The sequence below is a fragment of the Cenococcum geophilum genome, assembly GCF_001692895.1.
Source record: "Cenococcum geophilum 1.58 unplaced genomic scaffold K441scaffold_12, whole genome shotgun sequence".
In the NCBI taxonomy this organism is placed as follows: domain Eukaryota; kingdom Fungi; phylum Ascomycota; class Dothideomycetes; order Gloniales; family Gloniaceae; genus Cenococcum; species Cenococcum geophilum.
In genome coordinates, this window is record NW_027137570.1 from 162,505 (window position 1) to 179,993 (window position 17,489).

A 17,489-nucleotide genomic window follows, 5' to 3' on the forward strand; every position below is an offset into this window, starting at 1 on the left:
TAATATAGAGCTAGAGGGCTAGAGCCTACTAGGAAATAGTTATAGAGATTTTAAAGAAGCTTTAGCTAAATAATATTACGCTATACTAGATTCTAGGCTACTTAGGATTTATAGAAAATAAAAAGGCTAATAAGCTTACTAAAGTAGTAATAAGACTAGAGAGTAAGGAGCCACTATAGAGAGACGGCCTCCTATAGTACCTTATAACGCAAGTGTTAAAAAAAGCTAAGATAATAATAGGACCGCTTCTATTAAAAAGATCTAATATAGGCAAGTTTATAAGGAAAATTAACGCAGTACTCCACCTTAGAAAGGCTGTAGGATTATACTAGCAGCTAATTAGCTTAGAAGCTATTATCCTTACGTAGCTATAGACTGGCAAGTTATTTCTAAAGGAATATCTCCATAAAATTAATATATTAGAGACGGTATTATGCGACTATAGGCTTATAGAGTTAATACAGCACTTCCTCTTCTCTTATAGGAGGTGGGCGCAGCAAAGGATTAAACTAAGAGAGTAATATAGAGATCGATTTAGGGATCTATTATATACATTAGGAGGCTACTTACGCAGATAAGAAGAAGGCAGGAATATTAACGGCCTAATTAAGCGCTAGAAGCCAGACATTAGCGTAGTTAAAGCTATAATTAAATTTATAAAGGAGACTAGACGTTTATACCTAAGTATATAAGATATAGAAAGTATAGAAGCCAACATTAATAAGTAAAGACTCTTAAGAATTCCTCCTCTAATTATCTAACCGAATATACCACAAGCCTCCTCTATACGTGCCTCCACTAGTATATTGCCAATTAAGAAGCATATAACGCTAGAATAGCCCTACGGACATAAGGCATTAAAAACTACTTACTTAGGCTTACCTCTAAACTCCAACTTTCTTTAATAGTAATATATTACTTTCCTTTATTTATTCCTTAGTTAAGTATAGCGTTAGGTAATAGATATATAGTTCTTATAGTTGGCTTCTAAACTAGAGCAAGCATGTTAATGGCAGGAAGTATTTAGTTAGCGCTCTATAACGGCCCATACCCTAGATAGTACATGGCCATAATAGAATATACATATATACATACATACGTATGCCGTGCCCGCCACTAGACAGGATATCTAAAGACAAGAGGCAGCTAAGACTTCAGGATTCACCAAACAAATCTGGGAACGCGGCCTGCAGCAGCCAATACTACTCAGTAGATGGGTCAACGGCGTACATGGCGTTGGGACCAAGCCCTAAGATATTAGGAAATCTCAGGTGATCGAGTGCCTATTCCGGAATATTCTCGCAATCTAAATAATTATTAACTGCAGCTTTCTGCATTGTTGTACCTGGATATTAGGGTAGCTGACGAGGTTGGGTAGTTGAGAAGGGCGGTGAGGTGAGAAGAGTTTCTGCCAAGCCATGCCGGCAAATTGATCTTCCACACTCCGGCCTGAAGCGCGTCAAATCGCGCAGAGGAAGATGAGGTCGCAGTCACTGTATTCACTCTTGTACAACGCTCTGGACAGAATTGGCCCTTGTTTATTATAGCCTTAAATGCCTAGAAATGAAGCGCAAAAGGATAGAGGATGATCAAGGCACTCCAACACCAAGAAAAACTCGAGCGCAAGTATCAGACGAGGATGATTTAGAAGACGAGATCGCATTACGAACGCCAGAAGCAGAGACTCCTTCGAAGCGGAGGAGAGGAGAGCAGTCTCTTGCGAGAGAAATACATGGGGCAAAAGTCAATGGAAATGGGGAGAATGCAACAAATGGAATCAATGGACTAGGAACTCCAAGGTCTCAAAGGAAGGTTCTCTTCTCAACACCTACGAAGCCTCGGCAGGAGGAATCTTCCAATGGAACCCCTATCATCGTCCGAAATGCAGACCGTTCTGCTCGTCGAAAAAGCGCTAGGAGGCTAATTGAGCGCGCCATCAACGGCGACGAGAGCGATGAGGAAGCTTTAGATGAAGAGGACACACTTGCACAGCAGATATTGGGGGAAGACGAGGAGGATGAGGATGAAGACCTCGATCAAGAGGGCTCGCCTATTCTGGAAACTCCTTCAAAACGAGGGCGCGGGCGACCGAAGGGGAGAAGTCAGAAACGGCGTTCTCCAACACCACCTCAAAATCTACCTCCACATGAGCTGTACTTTTGGCAAAACCGGCCTGGTGGGAGTAAAACATCGAACAATACTTTATATTCACGTACTCTCCTCAATCACGATGAGTACTTCAAAGCAATGCAGTCGTACAAGGATCCACACGACCCCGAAAGGGAGTTCCTTCTCGAGTTACACAGCCGTGCCTTCGGTCAATGGATATTTGAGCTACAAGAAAACTTCAATATCTGCCTATATGGTTATGGTTCTAAACGACCTCTAACCGAGGACTTCGCCACCCACCTTTATGAGCACCTATCCACCAAGCCTCCATACAGCAAATCAAAGCAAACCCCCAAAATCTTTGTGATAAACGGGTACACGCCCTCCATCACAATCAAGGATATACTTAACACCATCGCATCTACCATCCTTCCTTCGGCCGTCAAACTACCCACTCAACCAACAGCACTCCTATCCTACCTCCTCAACCACCTTACCGAAAACCCCCCACCACACCCCATCCCCCTAATTCTCAACTCCATCGACTCCCCCTCCCTCCGACGCGCTCCAACCCCCGCTCTCCTCACCCAACTCGCCGCCCACCCCTCCATCTCCCTCCTCTGCACCGCCGACACGCCAACCTTCCCCCTCCTCTGGGACCTGGGGCAGCGCGCACAGTTCAAGTTCCTCTTCCACGACGCGACCACCTTCGCGCCATACGACGCCGAGCTCGACGTCGTCGAGAGCGTCAACGAGCTGCTCGGCCGCAGCGGCCGCCGCGTCGGCGGCCGCGACGGCGTCGGCTTCGTCCTGCGCAGCCTGCCCGAGAACGCGCGCGCCCTGTTCCGCATCCTAGTCGCCGAGCAGCTCGCGCTGCTATCGCTGGATGGGCACGCGGACGGCGGCGAGGGCGATGGCGACGGCGCGGGCGGCGAAGAGGATGAGTTCGGCGCGACGGCTACGCCGCGGCATCGGACGAATCCGAGTGGGCGGAGGCCGGCGCAAGAGGCAGCTGGGGGGGTGGAGTATCGGGTGCTGTACCATAAGGCTGTGGAGGAGTTTGTGTGCTCGAGTGAGGTCGGGTTTAGGACGTTGCTGAAGGAGTTTCATGATCACCAGATGGTGGAGAGTCGGAAGGATGGGATGGGGACGGAGAGGTTGTGGGTGCCGTTCCGAAGGGAGGATCTGGAGGGCTTGGGGGAGGAGTTGGGCGGAGAGGGCTTTTGAATGGATATGCTACGTGGTAGAATTTAGATACCAAGAAAAATCTCCAGTGATATTGAACCAGTGTGTATCTGGTTGAGTTAGATTTTGCATACTTAATATTATAAGATAGGCTGGAGGGAGTTCAGTATTGCCTAGTCTAACTGATCCTATGGCCTCTTACAATTGCCCTTGTTGTGACCCGGCTCAGGATTTATCACGAATCATCTCCGAATTTCCGCAACAATCGCCTGCTCAACGTGCACCGTAATATCATACTTCTCACTATTCGCAAATATCCTTCGAATCATTTCCGAGATAAAATAATTCTTTTCCAATTTGTGGAAAGTGACATTTGATTCTCTTGCTCTAATGGCCACATATCAATGCCAGCGACTAGTGCGGCTTCCAAGTTCCGCTAAGCTCTGGCCATTCTCCCAATTTGGTTTCAAATCGTACCAAAGTTATCCCCAGAGAAGCCTCTGCCTTTGTGCACAAGATTTAAATAGAGGTTGAGAATCCAGCTTTGCTAGCTGCGAGTGTGCTGACAAATGGATTTGCCACGAGGCCTTCGGTGTATTCTGATTTGGGATACGGTTCTAGTGAACTTATGGAACTGCCTCCTACCATAATTTGTAGCTAGGATTAAGTTATAGTATTGATCCAGAGCCCATCCATGCCAGGAACGTAATGCAGCTGAGCCTTTCAAAATTATAAGAACGGAGGGTCCAGAAGAGCAGGTCTAGAAAACAGGACCTCGAATGATACCGTGAAAGTGACGTGTGTCCGGTCCATAGCTTGCAGAGAGCCTTGCATATTAAAGGGGTTTCCTAGCAATCCCAAGAGCTTGTACTGAAGACACCAGATCGAACAAGGCTCCTGAAGGTAAACCCCATCTTCCTCCACTAATATTCCCCAGTCATAATTTTATACTGTCCCTTAAATGAGTATTGACCGCTATCTTTTGAAATATTCAGCCCTCCATTGCAGTACGTGCATCGATCTCTTTCATGAAGCCTCCCAGTCCCATCACAGATATCACAGGCCATTTTCCACATTCTGCCTTCATCCCGGGAGTACTCTCTAAACCAGCCTTTACGCATGCAGATCCACATCTGCTGCGCCACAATGTAGGTGGAAGGCTGTGCTTGCGGCACGGACGATTTAAGTCCAGCGACCTACTACAAACTCAGCTCGCAAGCCTTATGAGAGACAACTCCTCACACAGTTTTGATACCATACATCCACCATCCACCCTCTACCATTCATGCCAACTATGTATCGGCAATGAAATGCCTCCGCCTTCAACCGGAAGACTACACAGTAGGATGGGTGTGCGCCCTGCCTATCGAGCTTGCCGCCGCGCAGGAGATGCTAGACCAGGAACATGAGGACCCGCCTCAAGACAGCTCCGACCCGACCCTTTACACACTGGGCTGTATTGGTGACCATAATGTTGTCCTGGCATGCCTACCGGCAGGCTATATTGGCACTACTTCCGCCGCTACAGTAGCAACGCGAATGACGTCAAAGTTTCGGTCGATCCGCTTCGGCCTAATGGTCGGTATTGGCGGCGGGGTCCCTAGCGCTGGGCCAGACATACGGCTTGGGGATGTGGTAGTCAGTCAACCTTACCTGCAGCACGGTGGAGTGGTGCAGTATGATCTTGGCAAGACTGGAGCATGCGGACGTATAACACGAACTGGTTTGCTTAACGCACCGCCGAGGGTGTTACTCAACGCAGTCTCGAAGCTACAAGCAAACCACTACCGAGGCCGATGTAGCATTTCCACACACTTATCTATTTTCGACCGGCTACCACGCTTTAGCCGCGATATAGCAGGCGCCGATGTCTTGTTTGAGGCAACGTATGACCACAGCGGAGGGGCAACGTGCGAGCAATGTAGCAAAGAAAGGGTGATACAGCGGACTGAACGAGGGGCTCAAGAGGAAGTGACTATCCATTATGGCACGATAGCATCAGGCAATCAGGTCATGAAGGATGGCGTCTCTAGGGATAGGCTAAGTGCTGAGCTAGGCGGAGTGCTGTGCTTCGAGATGGAGGCAGCGGGACTAATGAATGAATTCCCGTGTCTAGTCATTAGAGGCATTTGCGACTACGCCGACTCGCACAAGAACAAGACATGGCAGCCGTATGCGGCAGCGACTGCGGCATCGTGTGCGAAGGAACTCCTCTTGCTCATAGCAGCAGCTCAAGTTAGGATACCACGTATGTTACATGGAGTTCCTATGGAGGAAGAAGGTCAGTCAGATCTTAACTTTTTAGCCGTCGCTTGGGCAGGACTCAAATGGTCCCTCACCAGACGTCTTTTTTAAGACATAGTAGACATAGCTGGAGTGGTGGAGAGCGGCTTGCCGATTGGACACCTTCGAAGTTGCATCTCGATCAAATAGTGGACACGGGAGGGTTTAGATATGCTGCTAACCTTCCTTTAGATTGGGACGGGTCACGACAGGCCACTTCTTCCGTCTCCCGTGAACTAAGCAACAATGCCATCGAACCAAAAACTGCGACGGACAAAAAAGACAAGCAATTCGTGTACAAGGCTCTTCTGGAATCACTTACTTTCCCACGTGAGGATGCGCGTCTCAGAAACGTCAGTCCAGCTCATAGGGAGACATGTCTGTGGGTTTTTGAGCAAGCCGCATTCAAGAACTGGCGTGATGCAACCAAGGTCACAGATCATCATGGCTTTCTCTGGATCAAAGGGAAACCCGGCTCCGGCAAATCAACGATAATGAAAACAGCCTATGACCGCGCTAGAAAGAATCGATCACGTGAGGTAGTCATCGCATACTTTTTCAACGCGAGAGCATCCGATCTGCTGGAGAAATCGAGCCTGGGGATGTACCGTTCACTAGTCCATCAACTCCTTAAAGCGCTTCCATATCTCAAGGACCGTTTTGTCGAACACTTTCTCATAAAGGAAAAGCAAGGCGCTGTTGATGAGTGGACAATTCCGGAGCTTCAAAACTTCCTCATTCATGTAGCTGAAAACCTTGGGAAACAACCGCTTACTGCATTCATCGACGCACTGGACGAGGGTGAGGAGAATGATGTACGCCAAATGGTTGCGTTCCTTGAAGAACTAGGACGAGTTTCAATCCAAAATCACGTAACGTTTAACATCTGTCTGTCAAGTCGGCATTACCCACACATTAGCATCAAGAAAGGAATTTCTTTAATTGTGGAGGATCAGCCAGGTCACGACTATGACATTACTACGTTCGTCAGTAACCAGCTCAAGGGAGATGAGGGTTTACAGATGGAAGAATTAAGGAATAATTTGTGCCGTAAGGCATCCGGCGTATTCCTTTGGGTTGTCCTGGTCATCCCGATTTTGAACAAACTGTACGATCATGGCCAGGTAGACGCGATGAACGAGCGCCTCAATGAAATTCCAGAGAAACTGGATGACCTCTTTGCGGAGATTCTGGCAAGGGATACCGAGAACAGAGACAAGTCTATTCTGTTGCTGCAGTGGACCCTGTTCACCAAACGCCCACTTAGTCCGACCGAACTGTACTTGGCAGTTAAAGCTGGATCCGAATCCCTCGATAAATGGAATCTGGAAGTTCCCGCTGAAGGAACTATTAAACGGCATATCCTTAGTTGCTCGAAAGGTCTTACCGAAGTCTCGAAGTCTCAGCCCCCGACAGTTCAATTCATCCATGAAACTGTGAGGGACTTTTTGCTCCAAAAGAATGGGTTGGCCAATCTTCGACCTACTCTCGGAGACACTATGGTTGGATCCAGTCACGATCAACTTAGAGAGAGCTGTCTTAGATACTTCTCCAAAATGGATGATCCGCCACAATCTAGCCACGGTAACCCGCGCAAGAGAAATCGTATGGACGCATCGGAGCACGATAAGGCGAGGGACACTGTGTCCATGAAATTCCAGTTTATAGAATACGCCGTCATCCACATCTTTGACCACGCAGACGCCGCAGAAAGCGGTGGGGTTTCGCAGAAGGCATTTCTAAGAGATTTTGGCAGAGAAACTAACACAAAATTGAGAAAATGGATACGCTTCCGCAACCTCTTCCAACGTTACCAGGTCCGTCGGTATACGCCAGAAGCGAAGTTGCTATACATCATATCAGAGCAAAATCTATCCAACCTCGTAAGAGTCTTGACAAAAGACTCAGTTGACGTCAACACAAAGGGGGAGAGATATGGCAATGCTCTACAAACAGCGTGCATAAATGGCCACGAACGAACAGCTCGTCTGCTTGTTGATGCGCAAGCGGATGTAAATGCGGAAGGGGGAGAGCACGGCCATGCTCTTTTTGCGGCAATATTCGGCAAAAACGATATTATTGTGCAGCTGATACAGAACAATGGGGCGATTGCGCCAAAAGGCATGTTGCACAAGAAGCTCCTTACTACAATCGACCGCGGTTATACTCTAGGAGTCAGAGCTTTGCTTGATGCTGGGGCTAATATTAACCTCCCGGCCGGCTCAGACCGCTCTCCACTCTACCGGGCGACAGAAAAGGGTCAGTTCGAGATTATTCAGTTGCTGCTAAGTAAGGGGGCCGACGTTAACGCGCAAGGCGGATACTACGGCAATGCCCTACAGGCGGCATCGACCGGAGGTCACAACAAGATCGTTGAGCTGCTGCTTAGTAGGGGAGCCGACGTTAATGCGCAAGGCGGATACTACGGCAATGCCCTACAGACGGCATCGGCCGAAAGTCACGACAAGATTGTTGAGCTGCTGCTTGGTAGGGGGGCTAACGTTAACGCGCAAGGCGGACACTACGGCAATTCCCTACAGGCGGCATCGGCCAGAGGTCATGACAAGATTATTGAGCTGTTGCTTAATAGGGGAGCTAACGTTAACGCGCAAGGCGGATACCACAGCGATGCCCTACAGGCGGCATCAACCGAAGGTCGCGACAAGATCGTTGAGCTGCTGCTTAATAGGGGAGCTAACGTTAACGCGCAAGGCGGATTCTACAGTAATGCCCTACAGGCGGCATCAGCCGGAGGTCACGACAAGATTGTTGAGCTGCTGCTTAGTAGGGGAGCTAACGTTAACGCGCAAGGCGGACACTACGGCAATGCCCTACAGGCGGCATTAGCCCAAGGTCACAACAAGATTATTGAGCTGCTACTTAGTAGGGAGCTAATGTTAATATGCAAGGCGGATTCTACGGTAATGCCCTACAGGCGGCATCAAATAGAGGTCACGACAAGATTGTTGAGCTGCTGCTTAGTAGGGGAGCTAACGTTAACGCGCAAGGCGGACACTACGGCAATGCCCTGCAGGCGGCATTAGTCGAAGGTCACAACAAGATTATTGAGCTGCTGCTTAGTAGGGGAGCTAACGTTCACGCGCAAGGCGGACACTACGGTAATGCCCTACAGGCGGCATCAACCGGAGGTCACGACAAGATTGCTGAGCTGCTACTTATTAGGGGAGCTAACGTTAACGCGCAAGGCGGACACCACGGTAATGCCCTACAGGCGGCATCAAATAGAGGTCACGACAAGATTGTTGAGCTATTGCTTAGTAGGGGAGCTAACATTAACGCGCAAGGCGGACACCATGGTAATGCCCTACAGGCGGCATCATCCGAAGGTCACGACAAGATTATTAAGCTGTTGCTTAGTAAGGGAGCTAACGTTAACGCGCAAGGCGGATTCTATAGTAATGCCCTACAGGCGGCATTAAATAAAGGTCATGACAAGATTGTTAAGCTGCTACTTAGTAAGGAAGCCGACGTTAAACGCGTAAAGCGGACGCTATAATAATACCCTATAGGTAGTATTTACTAAAGATTATCTTATATAATATTAGTGTCTTACTATTAAGTAATCTATATACTAGTAAAATTAAATATCTCTAACTTAATCTAATTAGTTTTATTTATTAAATCTTATTAATAACTATAAAATATATTATACCGCTATAAAGGATAATAAAAGGATAATAATAATTATATACCCCCTAAATAATACGCGTATACCCCTTAATTAATATATATACACCCCCTACCTAAATAGCTTAGATCCTTCCACTTTAAGTTAGAATATTATATACGTTTAACTTATTTATACTTAAATCGCGAAAACAACACTACGCGCCTACACTTAAATTAATACTTTGTATTTGCCCTCTAAGAGTCTATAATTATAAAGCGTTATTATAGTCGCCTAAGTGGCTTTATAAATTGCATTAATAACCTTACTTAGCGGGAGCTCTTAGCATTCGGGCGAAATACTAGCTATACTACCTAGGTAGGAGCTAGACGCAGTTGTGGGCGTACTATAGGGGCGATCTATAGACGTTAAGTAGAAGTAGTAGCACCTATTTAGTTCTTATAGCGCCTTATAAAGTACTCTATAGTCTACCCCTACTAGTTAACTTAGATCTTAAATATATTATAGGTATTGTATTTAATACTTTAATTTTTATAATTTAGGTATAAACAAGTTAAATATACGTAATATTTTAACTTAAAGTAGAAAGATCTAAGCTATTTAGGTAGTGGGTATATGTATATTAATTAGGGGGTATACGCGTATTATTTAGGGGGTATATAATTATAGTTAACCTAATAAAATTAGGGTACTATTAGCTAGACACTCTCTAATTACTATACGTATACCCCCTAATTACTGCTTATATACCTCTTAGGTTAGAATATTACGTATATTTGACTTATTTACACCTAAATCGCGAAAATAACACCACGTGCCCATACCTAATAACTCTGTAAAGTGCTCTGCGAAGCGCTATAAGAACTAGATTTGGTGCTGCTGCCTTTATTTTAATATCTGTAGATTGCCTCTATGGGCACGCCTGCACCCGCGCTAGCGCTCACGCGCGGGTAGTGTAGCTAGCATTTCGCTTGAATGCCGAGAGCTTCCGCTAAGTAGAGTTATTAATGCGATTCGTAGAGTTAGCTAGGCGACTGCGATAACGCTCTACAATTGCAGACCTTTAGATAAGAAGGTAAGGTAAATGCGAGGTATTGATTTAGGTATAAGTGCGTAGTGTTATTTTCGCGATTTAGGTGTAAACAAGTTAAATATATATAATATTTTAACCTAAGGAGAAAGGATCTAAGCCTATTTTAGGGGGGGGGGAGGGGGAGATATGCGAGTAGTAATTAGGGGGTATACGCGTAAGTAATTAGGGAGTATCTGGCTAGTAGTAAATATAAATATTATATTTTATAGGGGATAAAACTATTATCCCTTTTTATAAATATGGAGCTTAGACTTTTTTAGTCTTTTACTAAGGGAAATCTATTAAGGTATATTAACTACGCTAGTAAAAAGGTGCTAACTTATACTAGCTATACTCTTATATAAGTAAGATTAAGATAAGATAATAAAGGCTCCTATTTAGCTTGTTTTAAGTCTTATTATTAAATAAAGCTTAGCCCTAAGTATTCTTCCTTCTCTTTTAAGTTTCCTATATATTTAGTCTTATTTACTACCCTATATATAAATTTAAAACTATTAAATAAAGCAGTTAAAAAGGAGAACTCTATTAAATTAATATAAGTTGTTAAGCCTTAATATATATAGTTAAGTAAAATAGCTAAGATACCCCTAATTTATACCCTTATAGGAAATAAGACTACGATTATAACTAGCGTATTATTTAATATACCCCCTTAGCTTTAAGCCTTTAAAGGTCAAAGCTATATTATAAGTCTTAGTATAGTATTAAGTTAAATATACACTATATCTTCCTCGCTTACCTTTATTAATTTAGATCCTTTTCTTAATATTAACTTATATATATAGCTTAAAAGCTCCTTCTAGTTATTAGATAGAGGTAAAAACCTATTATAGTAGACTTACTAGCTAATATTAATTAGATAAGCTTAGTATTGCATTAACTACTTCTATTATCTATATATAAGAGATATTATTACGGACACCTTAGGTTGCCCTTAGAACAACCCTTGGACGCCCCTTAAATAGTCGCTAGTTATATACTAGAGGTACGTGCCTATAGTATATAATCTCTACAATTTTAAAGGCCTTACCTCCTTAAGGATTCGTCTCTCTTATTAATCTATCCTATTCCACAATTGTGTCCTTATAGCCCCCTATCTATAAGATCCCCTTATATTTAAATTCTTCCTACTCCTTTTAAAAGGGTAGTTGGCTTTAAGGACCAGATTATTAATTTATATCTTTTATTTATAACTACTATTCTCCCTTAAAATCTCGTAAGAACTTAAATGGAAACTCTACGGATACCTTATAGAAAGCTATCGCGTAAAGGTAAAAAGGTCCCTTTAATAGCGAGAGATTGTAATAATATAACCCTCTAGGTAAGATAGCTAAATAAGCCCTAATACCTAGATGCTCTAGGAGCTTAAAAACTCTTATATACCTACGGTTACTAATAACGCTAAGGAAAATATAAACACCCTTTATAATGGTTACAACTATTAGGACGCTAAGGTCCTTAGGGTATATAGTAATATAATAATAGTAGCGGAATATAATAGGTATCTGGTTCTTAATAAAGTAGAATTATAAAACTAAATTCTGCTGTTCTTTAATGTGGGGTAACTACGTTTTATAGGCGCCTCGCCTACGCCTTGCCTACGCTAAGCTAGTTACGGCTAGTACGTCTCTATAGCCTAATAATTACCCCCCCCCTTCTTAAGCGGCTATTCTTAGCCAACGCTATTATACAATAGGAGCGCTATTATTGTCCTTTGCTAAATAAAAAGTATTTAACAAAATTTATATAAATTAGATAATAGAATAATAGAATAATAGGATAATAAGACGCTAGGACTATATAGAGATCTATAAAGGTAGGAGTTTCTACTTAGGTAGGATATTAGATTTCCCTTCCAATTCTATTTTAATTTGTTTAGCCTATAACTTGCCTTCTTTATAATTTTTAATTAACCATAAATTGTAAGCGCTAAGCTATTAATCTACCCGCTAGTAAACCTTTTATAAGTATTCTTTATACTAGCTTATAGCTATTACTAACCCTACTAAATGCTGTTTAAGTTCCCTTATTATTTACAAGGTACTTCCCTAATCTTACTTAAACTAATTTACCTTTGCTACGCTAAGCGCGTAGCTACCGCTAGGTGGGCTACCTACGGTAAGTAGGCTAAGGGCACGTTCGGTTGCAAATTAGCTATGCAAAAGCGGGCTATTAAGTAAGCTGCTAAAGCTACCAAATTTAATACGAAGCGCTAGTAAGGAAGATAGCGAGTTGTAGAGGCCCTAGAGGAGACGGTAGAGAAGGTAATAAGAGAGATAAGGGCTATAAGAGAGCTAATAGCCTAGAAGTCTCCTTAAGAGAAGGCCTNNGTAGAGTTTATCNANAANTTTAGTNACCTAGATCCTNTANAGNAACTAGCTNTTTTATAAGCTTTTAAGACGGAGTCTACTGCTAGGTTATTTCTTATAATAGCTAAAGTTATAGAGCTTCGGCAAAGCTTGATTGATGATATTTTAGCTAGCAGGAAGGAGGATGCGTAGGAGAGTAAGCTTTAGGTAAGATCTAAGCTTAAATATAGTAAGATTTTGGGTGAGATCTAAGTCGCTCTTTAAAGCCTTATTACTATATAGGCAATTAGAGAGCAATATATAGAGGGAAACTATATAGATTTATATAGTAAATACACCTAAATCTACTATATATTCTTAATTAATTGGCCTACTAATTGCCTCGCAGTAACTTTGCTATATAAGCTCCGTAATCTTATTATGTCTTTAGTTTATAACTACATCGCTTTCTACCTTTGCGAGTCTTATATCTTCCTTATCTATAACCTTATCCTACGCCTCTAGAAAGTAACCTAGATTATCTAGATTACTTATATTTATAAAGTTATATACCGCAGTTAAAGCGTATACTATATCTACCTGCGTACTTAAAGGGAGATTATGCCTACTGGCCTTAAAGTACCGGAAATAATTTTTAAAAATGCCTATAGTACGCTCTACTATATTCCTTAGAGCTATGTATTAAAGATTAAAGAGCTCCTTTGCGTTCTATAGCCTTATATTTGCCTGCGCCTGCTCGTAAAGATAATATTATATACTATAGTAGGGAGTTAGAGTTATAGGCGTGTTAGAGTACCTAGTATCTATAACGTAGTATCTACTAGGTAAGGCTTTAAATCCTTTAGCCTTTGCTAAATTAAGGACTTTAGAGTTGTAAGTAGAGCCCTCCTAGCCAGCCAGAACGTATAGGAAGTTTATCTAGAAATTAACAGCTATAAGGATATTCTGTAATAATCCTCCCTTTCTTCTATACTATAGAGCTTGTCTTATATACCCGCCTTTTATAAAGACTAGTAAATAAGTACTATTAAGAGCTCCAATACAATTAGCAAAGAAAGGATATTATTTAGGGTTATCAGCAATCTCTTCTGGAGTAATATTCTGAGGAAGCCGAACGACTTCCTTATACAGTTTTAGAAGGCTAGGAAGGACTTTATATACAGCTCTAAGGTAGTAAATTAGTACTAGAAGTTTAGCTAGTAGGTAAATACCTACTAGTGGATTATTGTAGATAAGTGTTAAGTTACCTTACTTAGTAATCTATATGTCGAATTATTGCTAAATATTATTAGGAATATTATTAGCTTCTCGGCCGTTAATAAAAGCTTTATGTCCTTTAAGTCGCTATATAGTTATAACCAATTAAGAAGCTTTCTAAACACCTTAGGCCTTATACAAGTTATACTTATAAGTTGTTGCTTATGGCCGTAGAGTAATTGCATTGTCTACCTTATTCCTCGCTATATATCAGTATGCTGAGTACAAGCGCCCCCCAGAAACAAGCTTATTGCGATTATAAAGGTTAATATAATGATATCATATAAGGCTTGCAAATGCGACTGTAGTATCGCGATTGGGGCGTGTGGAGTCGCTATATGCGTTGCTTTGGCGCGTATATAAGGGCTCTAGATTAAATATGGAATATGGAATAGGAGCTCGAAGCTCCATATTAAAACGGTGCTAAGAACCTCATTATAACTACTGTATATAGTATAGCTTGCAAATTTGACGCGCTTGCCGATATAGAGGAGCTCCATATTTAAAAGTCGTTAGATTTACCGAACAATACCCTTATATTTATATTGGAGCTCTATTTCCGTTATAATATGGAGCCTCCATATTAAATATGGAGGTGCAACCGAATATGCCCTAACTATAATTACGGGTATTACTAATGACTAAATAAGTCGTACTAAGCAGTAAGTTTAAGTATATTAGTTTAGGTTCTAATAGCTAATAGACTAGGTCCCTAAGGCCTTCTATAACCGCCTAAATAAGTTACTTACCCTTATTAATAGGGCTAAGCGCTAGTGGGTTACTAGTAGGGACACAGCTAACTTTAATACTCGCGTTATTGCCGCCTAGAAGTCCTTTATAAAGGATATTAAGGCCTTAGTATGTACTAGCGCTAAGTATAGTCTCTACTAGCGCCTAAAGGATAAAGACTTTCCTCTACTTTAAGTGCAGGAATTATAGGCCATCTATTATACCCTTAAAGGAATTCTTAATATAATATATGCTTTAGTATATATTATAGCGTAGGTATTTCGCCGTTATAGTATATACTAATAGTACTTATAGGCTAATATGCCTCCTATTATAAGGGATAAGAAGGGGGATAAGGGTAAGGAGAATAAGGAGGAGGGGGAGGAAAAGGATAAGAAGGGAGAAGAGGAGGAAGAAAAAGGAAGGGAGGAAAGGGAGGATTTATTAGAGCTATAGAGTATCTATATTTCTATTAGCGTACTACTATTATTCCACTATTATTCTATTGTTGCCCTACTAATAGGGCGTAATCCCGGTTATAATTTAAAAGTTTTTTATTCTCCTACCTACTTTTTATTTTATTTACCCCTTAGGGTAAAGTAACTATTATACGTCTCCTTTATATCCTTATTAATATCCTTTACTAGGACCTATTTATTATACTCTTTTAGTTAGCCTTTTTACTTAACTAGGTACTATAGGGTTTAGTTATATCCCTTTCTTCTATATACTTCTTTTACCTTATATTAATCCTTTTAGTTCTTTTAATTATCTAGCTTAATAGGCCCTAGTAAAGGGTATTTAGTAGTGCCCTTATATTATTTATATAGCTCTAGTAAGCTAATATAAAATATTAGGTAGATATAGTAAGATATAGGTAGATATAGCTAGTATACTTACTTTCTAACTAGTTTAGCTATACTAAAAGGTCTAATAAAGCGTGCTATAAGTTTCTTACTTAGCCTTTTTAGTTTAAGGTTCTTAGTTAATAGTAAAACTAAATCCCCTACTTTATATACCTATAGTTAGTAATAATAATTATAGTATTTTACCTACGCCTTAGCAGCGTATTTCTAGTATTTTACTAGCGCTTTATATTTAAGGGATATTCTTTTAATCCTCTTAGAGGCGGCTAAAATAGAACTACTATTATTTGCCTTAACCTTATATTCTAAATATAGATAAAACCCGTAGTAGGTATAAAATGGGCTTATACCTATTATGCTCTATTTAGTATTATTATAGGCAAATTTGGCTAGTAATAAGAGGCCTATTTAGTTACTTTGCTTTTTATTATAGAATATACAGAGGTAATACTCTAAGGTTTAGTTCTGGCGTTCTATTTACCCGTCTATTTACAAGTAAAAGGCCATACTTAGCCTATATTTAATCTTTATAGCAAAGTATAGCTCTAACTAAAACTTACTAGTAAAAATACTACCTTAATTAAATATAATCCCCCTAGGGGCTCTAAAACGGCGTACTACTTTATTAAGGAAGAGATCTATAAGTTTAGTTATAGTAATAGTTTTTATTATAGGCAGATATAAGGCTATCTTAGTATAGCGGTCGACTATTATATATATTACGTTATATACCTTCTTACCTTATCTACTAGGTAGTAGGCCTATAATAAAATCTATTATAATCTCCTACTACAGCTAATCTAGGTAAGATAGCGCTTAGAGCTCGCTATAAGGGCGATATTAAGGCGTATATATACGCTAGTATAGATTATAGGTAGAGATATAGTTTACAACGTCTATAGTTATACTAGGCTAGTAATACTTACGCGAAAGTAGATTTAGGGTCTTTTTCTTACTAAAGTGGCTAGCTAGGGCATTATTATAGTAGATCTATAGGAGCTTTATATAAACTGCTGGGTCTAGGGGTATATATAACCTCCTATAGTAATAAAGTAGTCTAGCGGAATTAAACTGCTATATTAGCTTTAAGTAGGCGTATTAACGGCGTCTTATAGTACCTACGCTATTACTACACCTTTATAGTATAAAGTTATCTTTAATCTAAAGTCCTTTAATAAGCTTAATAAATATTTCCGTACTAGACTTATAAGCACTTTCTTAAATACTAGCTTCTCTAACTTAGGTCTTTATTATATGCTACTTAACGGTATATATATAGGTTACCTAGTTAAACCGTAATACTATATAGCCTAGGCGTACCGCCATTAGGTCGCTAGCTTATAGCTATAAAAATAATATCTCTATAAAAGGCTTACTTTCTTATATACCTAATAGGACTTTTACCTTAAGTTAATGGCCCTATATTCCTAAAGTCCTTTAGAGTAGTAGTAGTATAGTATCTTCTTCTAGCGGATCTTTTGCGCCTAGGGGTTGCCTTAATAGCGTGTCTACGGGGTTTATTTTTCCCGCCCTATACTTAATTATAAATTTATAGGTAGCTAATGCTATAGCCTATCTGGCTTACCATCTATTAAGGGCTTTTACTTTTATAAAACCCTTTAGATTATTATAATCTATAAGCACTTCTAGGCGGCTTAATAGCCCCTTAATATAGTGTCTCTAATGCTTAAAAGCCTTTATAATAGCTAGTAGTGTTAGGTCATAGAAACGCACTAGCTGTAACCAGCTTAGCGCAGGCGAGACATAGGCGAGGCGCCTACAAAACGTAGTCGCCCCACATTAGAGAACAGCAGAATTCAGTTTTATAGTTCTACTCATTAAGAACTAGATACTTATTGCATTCCGCTACTGTTATTACGTTACTATATACCCTAAGGACCTTGGCGTCCTAACAATACTAAATTCTCTTTCCTTTTTAGGGGTAGTAGTCTAATAATATAGCAGTTTACGAAGACCACAACTATATAGCAGCAACCCTCTATTAAAAA

The 17,489-nt window shown here is 41.2% G+C and overlaps 4 protein-coding genes across 4 annotated transcripts; all 4 read left to right on the plus strand.

Moving 5' to 3' along the window:
* Positions 1-1,418: 1,418 nt before the first annotated feature.
* K441DRAFT_704249 (ORC2-domain-containing protein) lies at positions 1,419-3,474 on the plus strand (the record flags this gene model as incomplete). Its single annotated transcript, XM_067653526.1, has 2 exons — positions 1,419-1,424; positions 1,570-3,474. The coding sequence occupies 2 exons, from the start codon at positions 1,419-1,421 to the stop codon at positions 3,334-3,336; spliced, it is 1,773 nt and encodes a 590-aa protein (XP_067506136.1). The 3' UTR covers positions 3,337-3,474.
* Positions 3,475-4,599: 1,125 nt separating this feature from the next.
* Positions 4,600-5,649, plus strand: K441DRAFT_550228 (purine and uridine phosphorylase; the record flags this gene model as incomplete). Its single annotated transcript, XM_067643047.1, has 1 exon — positions 4,600-5,649. The coding sequence occupies one exon, from the start codon at positions 4,600-4,602 to the stop codon at positions 5,647-5,649; it is 1,050 nt and encodes a 349-aa protein (XP_067506137.1).
* A 227-nt stretch (positions 5,650-5,876) lies between these two features.
* Positions 5,877-8,159, plus strand: K441DRAFT_460877 (ankyrin; the record flags this gene model as incomplete). The annotated part of the gene is made up of 1 exon (XM_067641773.1): positions 5,877-8,159. A coding segment is annotated over one exon (2,283 nt), but the record flags the coding sequence as incomplete, so codon positions are not given.
* A 320-nt stretch (positions 8,160-8,479) lies between these two features.
* K441DRAFT_550852 (ankyrin repeat domain-containing protein) lies at positions 8,480-9,094 on the plus strand (the record flags this gene model as incomplete). The annotated part of the gene is made up of 1 exon (XM_067643066.1): positions 8,480-9,094. One exon carries the CDS (start codon positions 8,480-8,482, stop codon positions 9,092-9,094), a length of 615 nt encoding a protein of 204 aa, XP_067506139.1.
* Positions 9,095-17,489: the final 8,395 nt, after the last annotated feature.